Source organism: Salmo trutta, chromosome 26 (assembly GCF_901001165.1).
Source record: "Salmo trutta chromosome 26, fSalTru1.1, whole genome shotgun sequence".
Classification (NCBI taxonomy): domain Eukaryota; kingdom Metazoa; phylum Chordata; class Actinopteri; order Salmoniformes; family Salmonidae; genus Salmo; species Salmo trutta.
In genome coordinates, this window is record NC_042982.1 from 40,059,242 (window position 1) to 40,072,742 (window position 13,501).

Here is a 13,501-nt window from a genome sequence, read left to right on the forward strand (position 1 = left end):
TCTCTTTAATTTAGCCTGGTTACCAGTCTGTTTCTGATCTCCTTAATATAGCCTGTGTACCAGTCTGTTTCTGGTATCTTGCCATGTTCTTATGGAACTGCAAAACATGATTTGCTTGACAATGCCAATGGAGCATGCAAACGCACAAACAGCTTTGGGACCAGGCTAGTGAGATCAAATCTGGGTACCAGGCTAGTGCTACTCTGACCCTATAGAAAAGTAGTGGTCTGAAGGGGAATAATCAGTTTCAGCTTCTACATATATACATATATATTACAGTTAATTGTCATCTATATAATTCTCCCAAGCTAAGCTGGTACATTCTTCCTTTCCAGTGGAGTCCACTAGTCCTGAACCCCAGCTTTACCATAATGCACTTTCTAGGAGCCAACAAGGTATCCTGGGTAGACTATGTATGCTGCATGGCATCTGCACGACTGTCAACTGTTTCCACTGTGTGTGGTGGAGTGTATATGGTTTCAGGTGTATTTCTTTGTGTATGCTACTGTACATCTAAGATTGGTATATTGTGTGTATTGTGGATGTGTTTTCTTGTTAGGTGATTTTCTATGCATTTTATCAGTCATTATTGGGTTCATAAAATCAGAGCTCATGGCATTACTAACTACACAGATAATGGTAAAAAGAGGGACTATGTGCAAGGATTGTGAGTGAGAGAATGAGATGGTTGTTTGTCTGTGGTTAGCACTTACCGTTATGCTATAGTGCCATCTAAGGGCATGTCTTTGGCCACAGGAGAATCTCAATTGCATTTCCTTGATTCCCCATGTCCTCTCTCCTCGCCTCCTTCTCGAGACCTTTTGGATGAGAAGGTTAGACGGGACGGACCTCTGACCTAATCCAATGGGTTTTGAAAAGGAGACGAGGAGAGACGATGCAAGGAATCAAGGAAATGCAATTGAGATTCTCCCCATGTCTTCTGCCTGTGCTGAACCTGAGTGGGAGGGGCAATGACAGCTCAGCACTTAATCTGAATTCATGTAAAGAAGTGGTGATTTGCTGAAAATATTTTGTTTTGTGTAGAGTGAAGTGTGTTAATGTTTTCAGTCTATATTGTTTCTCAGGCATGTTTGCATTGTGGTGGGAATACTGTGATGTGATTGAAAAGCATGGCACATCTTATCTAACCTTCCTCATACCATGCAATTCATATTTTCATGCAAAATACTAAACACTATTTCTCTCTCTCACCCCTCTCTCTTCATTCTTCTTTCCTCTTCCCTCCTTCTCTCCCCCTCACTCTCTCTCCCTATATCTCTCTCTGTCCCTCTCTCCCCTTCCCTCTCTCCACCCACCAGGGTCGTCAGCTCCGAGGCATCAGAGGCTTATTCAACAGGCCCTCTAAGTCGTCAGTGGACACCAGCTGTGGTTCGGCCCTCAGGAAACGCTCCATCAGTGACCACCTCCTCCGACGCACCGCCAGCGCCCCTGCCAACCGACGGAAGAAAACCAAGATGAAGCTCGCTGAGTCCTCCACCTCCATATCGGACCGCAAGGCCTCCATATCAGACGGCAAGGACAGAGTGTGGGCCGGGGCAGGGGCTGGGGGGGAGGGGTCCCGGAACAGGGAAAGGGACATGGAGGGGGTAATGGTGGAGAGACGCCCAACACCCCTCACCCACAGGCCCATCTCCATGCCCCTGGAGAGACTACTGCAGGGACAGCTCTCCCTTTGCTCCCCCAACGAGGAGCAGACTGACCTGGGTGCAGACACACTCATCGGTGGGTAGACTTCCTCAGTAGACCTCACACACTCTTACATCAACCATAACAATTAACGATATGCCATGTAACAAGCAATATGTTATAATAGATATCTAACATGTAAGAAGAAACCAATGCAAGAAACCAACCGGCAGTGTAACAGCATCATGTTGCCTATTTCTCAGCGCAATACATGACCATAGGCTTACCTGTAAAGGCAGAGCAACTGGCTTTGTTTGCTATATGTGACATGATGCTTAGAGTTGTTGTCCTGCGCTCTCAGTGAAACAGTGCTATGGGTCTTATGTGAAATGTAAACCGTTGCCTTGTTTCTAACTTGTCATTTTCTAAAATATAGAAATAAAAATGTGTTTTCATGTGAATTGACAAATCCAGGCACTCTATTCTTCCTCACTACTTTAACTTGCCTTTTCTGTTCCTTCTTCACTCTGTGGCGCTACTCTGTAGTAGAGAACTGACTAGGATATCCCGCCAGGTAAACCAAAACACCTCCTAAGGTTGCCTCATCCTAAAACATCCCAGTATTACATCATGCCACTGATGTAACTTTGTAAAAATACTATTTCAAAATGTACATTTTCCTTTTATTTTTTAATTTTTTTTATTGTTCCCATTCGACCATCTGTTACGAAATTTGAAGTTCCCCCTAAAAAGTGGATGTTCATTCTGTTACCTGCACAGCCTCATTCTCCAACACCCCTCTCACAGTCGTATTTGGTGGTACATTCCATTCGTCTCTGTGTTGCTATCGGCTCGTATTGGACGGAATGTGTCGGTTGGTTGTTGGTTGGCTTGGTGTTCTACGTACGGCTGTGATATGTTTGAATCTTTACTGACTGTCTAACTTGTCTGTTTCCATAGGAATGTCCCCCTTTAACCAGCCCAGGTCTCACTCTGTGGAACTCATCGTCGAATCATCCGCCTCCCTTGAGCACAAAGTGTCCACATCTTCCACCAATCACAACAACGCACAGGATAACACCACAGAGTCTGACCAATCCGATGAGACCTCCTACCTGGCCATTGGCCGAGGAGGAGGAACTGTAGATGGTGACTCCAAAGACCAATCACAGGACAGAGTCAACCCACCCAGCAAAGCTGAGGATGTTTCTTCTCGCCAAAGGACGTTGTGTCACCTCAGCAGCTCAACAGAGACAGAGAGCAACTGTTTACACGTACCTACTGAGAGCAGACCAGAGACAACATTACTTAGTACAACAAACACACCAGCAACTTCCTCCTCTCCTTCATCCTCTTCCTCTGAGCCCTCCATCTCCCTACTGAATGTGGACCGGTCTGATCTGCAAAGCCCCGTTCCCCTACAGGACAGCATCATCTCACAACTCATTGACGCCGTATCCCTTGGCAACGACACCACCTACGGGTCTATTTCCGCTCTGATTGGTCAGTTTGACCTCACCGGCGACCAGAATGATTTCATAATGAATTCTGACCCCCACGCCCTCAGTGTCATGTCCTGTCTGTCCCATCCTGCTGTCTGGGACTCCAGCACACCCTGTAAGGTCACCATAGACTATACCACCCAATATAAAGACCCACAGACCACCACCTACCCCCGCAAGGCAATGAACGGACCTATCACTCCTCGAAAAGCAAGCCAGACCGCTAACCACACGAACCAGAACCTACTCCCACCCCACCCCAAGACCTCCCATTCAGACCCCCCTCCCCCACTTCTCTTCTCCAGTCCTGAGACCACGGAGCTGGAAGAGGTCTATACCATCCTGGATGAGGAGGTCTTGTCTCCAGTCTCTGTCTACAACCTGAGGAAGCAGACCATCGGCAACATCCAGGCTGACTCTGAGGAGAGCACACCCATGGGAAGCCTGGAGCCTTCCCCAGCCAAGGTGCCGCCTCTCCTGGGGGTACTAGGCAACGGCAGCTGGGTGGGCTCACGGAGGGGTGTGGTGGAGGAGACAGGAGAGGGCTGTGGGGGTGACTGTGAACCTAAAGGGTTGGGGTCAGTGGGAGAGTGGGGGTTGTCGGGGGGTTACGGGTGCCCGTCCAACAACAGCACAGTGTCTGACCAATTCCTGTTGTGCCATGACACGGAAGGAAGTAGTCTGATGGAGGTGGAAATTAACGTGGACGAGGATCCACTGGAGATGACCCTGACATTACCGAGACACAACCATGCCTGGGTCGCTACCAGCCCAACCAAATGCTACGCTGCTCCCCAAAGCCAGCTTACCCAACTATACCCCTATCCCCGGCATGCACCCCAACTCCAGCTCTCCCAGTGTCCTTCACCCCTCAAACAGCCCTCACACCAGCCCTCCCCTCGCCAAGCCCCATCAATAACCCCTCAAACTCAGCCCTCCCCCTGCAAAGGGCCCCCCAGCCCCCTCCTCCTGAACAGCCACTCCTCCACCCATTGCAGACACATTACCAGAGCCTTCACCCAGCAGCACAGTTACAGTGGTCCCACCCAGTCCCAGACCAGGGGCTACCAGGGTGGGACAGGGGAAGGACAGGGTCAGGGAGAAGCGTCAGCCTGCTTCCAGAATGTGTTCTCCTCCTCAGAGTGTCTGTCTGTTGTGTCTGGTCCAAGGTCTGTTAGCCTCCCCAGAGACAGAGGCCTGCACTCCCCCAGGTCAGACTGTAGTGTGGACTACAGCCAGCAAGACTACGACTGCTTCAGACCCTCCACTGCCTCGGCCTCCCACTACACCCAGCCCCAACCCCAGCCCCAATCACACACCCAGCCCCTTCCCCAGGCCCAACCCCAACCCAAATCAGATACCCAGCTCCAACGCCTGACCCAAACCCAACCCCAATCAGACACCCAGCCCAAGCCACAAACCCAGCTCCAACCCCAATCTGGTCACCCATCACTGCCCCTTTTGGGCTCCACCCTCACCCCTCCTCTACCTATCCTCAGACCATCCACAGTCCCCAGCCCCTGCAAGTCCAAGTCTCTGAGTGACCTGACATCAGAGGACATCTCCTGCAACTTCCACAGCAAGTACAACGTTATCAGCCGCAGCTTTATCACCCCCTGTATGAAGGAGCGGAGGAGAATGAGGGGCCTGGGGGGTCTGTCCCAGCGGCTGCAGTCTGCAGACCCCCTCACTAAGCAGTTACGCAAACTAGTCACCCTAGAGGGGGATGACAGAGACCGGGACAGACAGATACCCCCCAAACCCTTCATACCCCCATCAGGCTCCTGCCCCTCCTCAAACTTTGTCCCTGACACCCAGGAGGACTCCCCGCCCCTCCTCTCTCGCCGTCTCTCCTCTCGGAGCCAGAGCCGTGTGCGTCACATCAACAATCGCGCTCGAGAGAGGCAGCGGGAGGCTCTGAAGCCCCAGGACATGACCGCCCCCTCCAGCGTGGGAGGGGTAGTGCTGCGTGCTAAAGTAGCAGCAGGTCAGAACCCCCCAGCTAACAGACACTCCACAGGCTCCTACATAGCGGGCTACCTGGAACAGCTGGAGGACAGGGGGCTGCCTGAGGGGGGGTGCACCACACTGGGGTATGGATTTGGAGATCACTATGGTGATCCTTATCATGATGACTCTCTGCTGCCCACAGACTCCTGTATACAATCAGAACCGGAGGTCTACTTCCTGCTCAGACTCTGAACCCACTTCCTGGTTATCACCTACATAGAATGATGTATAATGTACTTCCAAAATGCAGCAAATCAGCTTCCTGCTTAGGACCGAGGAAAAAAACATATATCCTGGTTGGGCTGTCCAATAATACTTTCAGATATAAAGTCAACTACCTGATTGGGTCTGACAGTCTTGTCTGTAAATGTAAATATGTTTTTTGTTCTTCTTCTTCATGTCCTGATCAGAATGTTCTTTAAATGTAGTTTGGAACAGACTGTTATTAAACTACTTCCATCTTTGATGTACCCATTTCCTGTCCTGTCTGTTCCTGTAATTCTACTTCCTGTTCAAGTTAACGCCATCTACTATAAAGCAGAAAATAAGGAAACTTTACAAATGTGTTTAACTCTGAAGGGAAGTGTTGTCTTGGTCTTTGTACATTTTAAATGTGTATTAGTATTATCAGAGGCCCACAGACATCAATGCAATGTCTATTCCACGTTTGTTCAACATTGAAATGACGTGGAGACAATGTTGATTCAACCAGTGTGTGCCCAGTGGGGGACCACTTTTAAGGGATGGGATCTGTTTCATCAGAGATCTTCCTCAAGCGTTCCTTCTCCTCTGACTGTCCTCTGTGTGCGGGTGTTGTTGGTACATATTCTACTGTAGATTAGTTTTTAATTTAAGGTGTTGTCATTTAGTTGTGCTGTTTTCTGCATGTTAAATGTCCAGCGTGACTATGCATCGATCTGTAGACATCACAGTGCACTATTATCTTTTCACAGAATAGGTAATAGTGGGATTGGATTAAATACTCGGACTTCTTGCTTGCTCTGACTTCTCACTTTCTAAGATTTTAAACATTATCACATATTTGTAACTTTTTGAGTTTAAATGCTTGAATTTTTTTTACAATTAATTTAATACAGACGTATAAGGGTTTTTCGACTGGACCAAGTTGCATGTTTTTATTCTTCTTTTCAGTGTTAAACCCATCCTTTGTTCTTTGTATGGTCACTCGGAACATTACTGTGAGCATTTTCCTACTGATGTAATAAAATTCATAAAAAATTTGACTTGAACGCAGCATGTCTGTCTGTTTGAATACTGGTCTTCTATTTGCTTATCTTGATGTTTGTTTTTTGTCTCATTCCTTTTCCACCATCTTTCTCTCCATTTCTCTCACTCTATTTTCCACCCTATTTCTCTCACCGACACACTCCCTAATTATATTCTACGTTTATCGGTGTTGTAGCCACTGGGGTGTACGACTGCTCTTGCCATGGCATGTACACACACACACACACACACACACACACACACACACACACACACACACACACACACACACACACACACACACACACACACACACACACACACAGCCCCCCTCCTTGCCTGTGTTTTTGTATCTTGCTGTGTGTGGATAATGGGATGTAATTGTTTGTGAAATGAGCAGTAAGGGAGATTAGAGAGAGAGCACCTGTGGCCATCTAAATCCTCAAACTATTATTTGGAGATTAAGTCACACTATCCCTTTAGTCCTGGTCCTTGTACCCCCATCACCCTCCTTCCTCACCCCTCCATGCTTCCATGATTGGTGCAGCACAAAACTAAAAACATATTTTTCAAAATTAGAAGTACCCCTGTCACCCTTACTTGTCTCTAATCGTTTTGTGTCAAGCCATTATCCCTAACAGCAACACTCAGGAGGCCTGTGATTTAGGGTCTCACTCAGTGTGCCATCTTGTTTACTCTGTCTCTTCTCTATGATCTCTGGTCATTATAAATACCCTCCCTTACCCTCCACTGGGCCAGATCAGAGGAAGCTCCTGCCAGACCAAACACTGGGAGATAGAGACTGGTCCACTACCCAAGAAGCTCAAGCTTGTCTTCACCTGACGGAGAACTACTGAGGCTGATCTGTGCTACATAAAAAAATCTGGGAGCATCTTAACAGGGAGGAAGTCCATTAACTTTCACCCACGAGGCTGGATGTAAAGACAGGGAGGAAGTACATTAACTTTCCCCCACCAGGCTGGATGTAAAGACAGGGAGGATTTCTGATCATAATCTTTACACTCTTTTGACTCATCTGTATGTTTCATCATTACAACTGTGCTGTAGTTTTTCATGTTTTTATCAGTATTTAGAAATTACATTGGGACAGGTTTTGGTCTGGTCTGGTCAACTGCCTTCCTGTCTGTGTGTCCAGAGGAGCTCCCCCATGTCCCCCTGGTTGACCTGGCTGACACCGGCCATTCCCCTGCTACTGCCCTGGCTGGTCAGGGATGGGTCAGGGATGGTTCAGACAACTGTGTGTTCACGGTGGGATCGTTCGGTTGGTCTGGATGACCGTGGTCTCTCCCAGGAAGGTGAAGTTGTGATCGGGGGTCTCATCCCCTTCCATAACCTCCCTCCTGCTCCAGACCTGAGCTTCAGCCAACCCCCTGACCTGCAGTCCTGTGTGAAGTAAGTTCTTTCGTTTATTTCTGTTCTCTAACTTTGTTATCGCACTTTGACCATTTCTTGTGTCTTTCTTTTCAAAGGTTGTTGAATTGAGATTTTAATCCTTGCTTATTCTTTTGATGTAAGTCATTTTTTTCCATTTTGGAACAGCATTTAATTTTAGCAGCACACTTTTCTTTACTTATTTTCCAAGCCTTATTTTTGTTTCATGTCAGATTTGATCTAAGTGTTGTTCTCTTCAGAAGACTGTTAGGTACTCTACTGGAAAATAGACCATTGGTCTTTTACTTTTTACATAGAATCTTAAATCAAGTCAAATTGAAATTTTAAATGTTTTGCTTTTTACACAGAATCATAATCACTTCAAAATGAATTGTTAATTGTTTTACAGACAATTTCAAATCTGATGTTAACAAATTGTCTGCAAAACTATTTCAATCTTTGTTTTTGTCCAACTTCTCTCCTCAATTCTAATTTGTGTAATCTCAGAGAGAGAGACTGTATTTGCTGTAGCACAGTGCTCTATTTCTCTGAGTACATTGAGGCACGGCATATTTCTTGTAAATGCAAACACCTAAATAATATTGCTGTCAGAGATTGTGGTATTTTTCCGGTGTGTTCAGCATTAAATATATTTTTGTTGTGCTGTTTTATGTTGAATGTTGTTTCTTCTCACAATAAATTACAGTCATCTGATTACAGGCTTACATCATGCTCAATTACACATGTTGAATGTTTCTCTGTCATTCTCACTCTCTCTCCTTTCTCATGTTTCACATCCCTGCTCTCAGTTTCCAAGAGGAACCATTGCAATGGGCACATGCGCTGGTGTTTGCGGTGGACGAGATTAACCGTAACCCCTTCCTGCTGCCGGGGATCCAGCTGGGCTACCGTATCCTGGACAGCTGTAGTCAGCACCCCTGGAGCCTGCAAGGGGCACTGTCCCTGGTGTCAGGGGGGAACATCAGATGTGAAACTACAGAGCTTTCTAACCTCAAATGTGATTTTAACCACTAACCACAACCTAAACTTTACCTAAAATTAAAATGTATTGAAATGTATTTGCCTATTAGCCACTAATATTGTGGAAATCCTACTCTAAATGAATAACAAATACTGTAGCTCATGTACTTGGTATCATGTAGTTCTGATTAAACAACCATGTTATGTGTATTCTGTCCTGTCCAGCACGGCCATCTAGTGACTGCCCTGTCCCTCTGGTCATTGGCGATGCATCGTCCACTCAGGCCATCATCCTGGCCAGGACACTGGGGCCGCTCTCTGTGCCTGTGGTCAGTCTCTCTCCACACAACCAGGAAGTGCAATGGCTAGAACAATTGCCATAATACTTTAATTCATCATATTTCAGATGGTCTAGTATTTACTGAGAAATTATATGAGGGTATTTAGTACTTCATAAAAAAAGATTGATGTGATTGTGTCCTTAGTCGCTCTCTCAACAACCAGTTTATATACTGAGTGGACAAAACTTTAGGAACACCTGCTGTTCCATGACATAGACTGACCAAGTGAATCCGAGTGAAAGCTAAGATCCCTTCTTGATGTCACTTGTTAAATCCACTTCAATCAGTGTAGATGAAGGGGAGGAGACAGGTTAAAGAAGGATTTAAAATATGTTTATTAAGCCTTGAGAAAATTGAGACATGGATTGTGTATATTGCCCATTCAGAGGGTGAATGTGCAAGACAAAAGATTGTGAATGTGGTATGGTAGTAGGTGCCAGGCACACAGGTTTGTGTCAAGAACTGCAATGCTGCTGGGTTTTTCACGCTCAATAGTTACCCGTGTGTACCAAGAATGATCCACCACTCAAAGGACATCCAGCCAACTTGAAACAACTGTGGGAAGCATTGGAGTCAACATGGGCCAGCATCCCTGTGGAACGCTTTTGACACCTTGTAGAGTCCATGCCCTAACGAATTGAGGCAGTTTTGAGGGCAAAGGAGGTGTTCTTAATGTTTTGTGCACTCAGCTAGAAAGATTGCGATAATGCTTTAATTAATTATAATTCATCTGGTCTGGTATTTAGTGAGAAATGATTGATTCAATGGCGTTGTCCTCAGATCAGTTACCAGGCCAGCTGCGGCTGTCTCAGTGACAGACTGGAGTTCCCTAACTTCTTCAGGACAATCCCCAGTGATGTCTACCAGGCCCTCACCATGGCCCGGCTCACCTGGCTGTTGGGATGGACCTGGGTCGGGGCTATCGCTGTAGACAATGACTACGGTCGTCTGGCCATACAGGTGTTTCTTTATTTTACTTCGAATTTTGTCTACGACTTTATAAATTCTTGCTCAGTTTACAGAAAAAGAAATGCAGAATTGAATTTACAACATAAAACAATTGTATAGAAAACTGAATTTTGTTAATTTACATTATTTCTAATACTGTATACTTAAAAAAAAAATATTAATCAACTTAATATCAGTATTGTGACCATTTCTCAAGCTCCCTGTGCTTCGTATTTGATCGACAGGTGTTTGAGGAGGAGATTCGGGGGACGGGGGTGTGCCTGGCGTTCTTTGAGACCCTCAACCGGGCGAACCTGGTGAGGGATGTGAAGCGAGCAGCAGACACGGTCCAGGCCTCGACAGCACGGGTGATCCTGGTCTTCCTCTGGTACACTGACATGGGGGCATTACTCCTGGAGCTGGGGAGGAGAAACGTGACGGACAGGCAGTTCCTGGCCAGTGAGGCATGGAGCACCAGCGGACAACTCCTACGAAACCCCGCCCTCTTTAACGTTGCTCAGGGCGTCGTGGGTGTGGCTATCCGCAGTGCACCTATTCCTGGCTTTGAGGCCCACCTTCGAAGTCTCCACCCCTCTCGTCGTCCCGGAGATGTCCTGTTGAAGGAACTCTGGGAAACGGAGTTTGGGTGTAGTCCTGGAGCAGCACATGGACACAGCACGTCTCTGCTCCCCTCTCCCCTTCCTCCAACCCCCTCCGTGTCACTACCACACACCCCTCCTCCCACCTCCAGTTCCCCTCGTCCACGCCTGGCCTCCTGCAGTGGGGCAGAGACTCTAGAGGGGGTACAGAGCCCCTTCACAGACACCTCCCAGCTGAGAATAACCTATAACGTGTACCTGGCTGTGTATGCTGCAGCCCACGCCCTCCACAGCCTGCTGTCCTGCTCCAAGAGAGACAGCCCTACCTGGGGTAGTAGCTTCACCTGCTCCCCTCCTCACAACATCAGCCCAGCGGAGGTACCCTCATCTATTGCCCGTGTTAATTAGAGATGATTTGCAAACAATTAAATAAGTTTGGGTGGGAATTGGTCATGCCAATGTAATCTTTTTTGTTATTTAATATCATTAAATATTCATGTCCACTTAATAGTCACTATGGGAATATGTTTTGAGTTATTACATCATATTAACAGTGTAATGGTCATGTTTGTGTCTCCTCTTCTCCAAGCTGTTGCAGCACCTGAACCAGGTTAACTTCACCACTGCACTTGGGGAGCCGTTCTACTTCCGGGGCGCGGACGTCCCTGCTGTGTATGACCTTGTGAACTGGCAGGCCACGCCCCAGGGGTTGCTCAAACTTGTTACGATTGGCCGAGTAGATGGGTTCAATCTCCTCATCAACCAATCAGCCATCCAGTGGAACACAGGATCTAATACGGTAAGAAAGACCATTTTTAAAACATGAACTGAATGGTTTTGTTCAATTGAAATTAATTTAATGTCATCTACAGGTGCCTGTGTCAGTGTGCAGTGACAGCTGTCCCCCAGGCACCCGTGTAGCCAGGAGGAAGGGGGAGCCTGTCTGCTGCTTCGACTGCATCTCCTGTGCTGAGGGAGAGGTCAGCAACACCACAGGTCAGTGAACTGAATATCATCGGTCTTCTCACATCACTGAGGTGTGTGGTTATTCCCACAGTCTGTTGTGTGTTAATGCTTACTTAAGACTTATTAGACTGAATAATTACTGATGCTTTTCAATCATTATAGTAATGAGTTCCATCTCCCAGGCTCTATGCAATGTGACCGCTGTCTTCTGGAGTTCTGGTCCAACAGCCATCGGACCGCCTGCGTCCCTCGTCAGCTCGAGTTCCTCTCCTTCAACGACGTCATGGGCGTCACCCTGACCACTGTTGCCGTGTGTGGCGCTGTGGCAACAGTGGCTGTGTTTGTGTTCTTTGTGTACCACCGCCATACCCCTCTGGTAAGAGCTTTAATAAAGTGTTGAATGGGATCAAATTGAGAATTCTTCTATGGTAGCATGTATGTGTAACCCTTCCAGGTGCGGGCCAACAACTCGGAGCTGAGCTTCCTGCTTCTCCTGTCACTCAAGCTCTGCTTCCTGTGTTCGTTGGTGTTCATTGGGCGTCCCTCTGTGTGGGCGTGTCGGATCCGCCAGGCGGCTTTTGGGGTCATCTTTGTGCTCTGCCTCTCCTGCCTACTGGTCAAGACCATTGTGGTTCTGGCTGCGTTCCGCTCAGCCAGGCCCGGTGCTGGGCAGCTGATGAGGTGGTTTGGACCCGGTCAGCAGAGAGGGAGTGTCTTCCTCTTTACCAGTGTTCAGGTGAGAGCTTTAACGTTGAAATAAATTCAAGTCACCTAACGGAACTAATCAATAATTTATAAGACAAGTAAATTGTGTTTGTAAATGCAGGTGATCATCTGTGCCGTGTGGCTGTCCGTGAGCTCTCCCCTTCCTTACCGTGACCTAGGCCTCAAGGGGTCAAAGGTCATCCTGGAGTGTGAGGTGGGCTCTGTGGTTGGTTTCTCTCTGGTGCTGGGCTACATCGGCCTGCTGGCCTCCCTCTGTCTCCTCTTAGCCTTCCTGGCCAGGAAACTCCCAGACAACTTCAACGAGGCCAAGTTCATCACCTTCAGCATGCTGATCTTCTGTGCTGTGTGGATTTCATTCGTCCCTGCCTACATCAGCTCTCCTGGGAAGTACGCAGACGCTGTGGAGATATTCGCCATCTTAGCTTCCAGCTTTGGGTTACTGTTCTGCATCTTCATGCCAAAGTGTTACATCATCCTCCTGAGACCAGAGAGAAACACCAAGAAACACATGATGTCCAAATAGAAACCACCAAGAAACACATGATGTCCAATTAGAAACCACCAAGAAACACATGATGTCCAATTAGAAACCAGCAAGAAAAACATGATGTCCAATTAGAAACCACCAGGAAAACATGATGTCCAATTAGAAACCACCAAGAAACACATGATGTCCAAATATAGTCTTCATTGTGTTTAGTTAATCACACCATCTCACTATTGTTTTGTATGTTAAATACTTAACAAAGAATGACATGATACATGGTTTAATACTTACAAGCAAGTTACATACTTTACAGACAAAACCTAATGAACAGGACTTTCCTACCCTGCTGGTAGTGTATGTTTCTAATGATTCAATAGTGAGTCAGCAGTGACTCACGGTTGAGTCAACAGTGAATCAATAGTGAGTCAGCAGTGAGTCTACAGTGAATCAACAGTGAATCACAACTTAGTAAGTCTTCCTCTGAATCACAACATTACTCTTCTTTTCCATCATCAATAGACTTTAATGACATCCATTTCTCCCCTGAAAGACAGTTCTGAAAACCAATCAGTTGAATTAGATATGGTTAATGAAAAATGTTGTTCATTCCTTTCACATTTTATAAGGTGTGTAATTCTGTTTTCCCATATGACACAGTTTCCTGATATTTTAATG

At 46.8% G+C, this 13,501-nt stretch overlaps 2 protein-coding genes across 2 annotated transcripts in view; both read left to right on the forward strand.

The window, feature by feature from the left end:
* The window catches only part of LOC115163913 (1-phosphatidylinositol 4,5-bisphosphate phosphodiesterase eta-1-like), a 118,459-nt gene extending 112,050 nt beyond the window's left edge, over positions 1-6,409 (forward strand). Inside the window, 3 exon segments of the mRNA XM_029716112.1 lie at positions 336-395; positions 1,320-1,743; positions 2,608-6,409. Of these exon segments, the coding sequence (XP_029571972.1) occupies positions 336-395; positions 1,320-1,743; positions 2,608-5,351 (3,228 nt within the window). The 3' untranslated portion in view covers positions 5,352-6,409.
* Positions 6,410-7,502: 1,093 nt separating this feature from the next.
* Positions 7,503-12,878, forward strand: LOC115163762 (extracellular calcium-sensing receptor-like). Its single transcript, XM_029715926.1, has 11 exons — positions 7,503-7,799; positions 8,588-8,766; positions 8,985-9,088; positions 9,881-10,060; positions 10,294-10,694; positions 10,830-11,025; positions 11,237-11,446; positions 11,520-11,643; positions 11,796-11,989; positions 12,068-12,349; positions 12,440-12,878. The coding sequence occupies exons 1-11, from the start codon at positions 7,555-7,557 to the stop codon at positions 12,860-12,862; spliced, it is 2,538 nt and encodes an 845-aa protein (XP_029571786.1). The 5' UTR covers positions 7,503-7,554; the 3' UTR covers positions 12,863-12,878.
* The last annotated feature ends 623 nt before the right edge of the window (positions 12,879-13,501 follow it).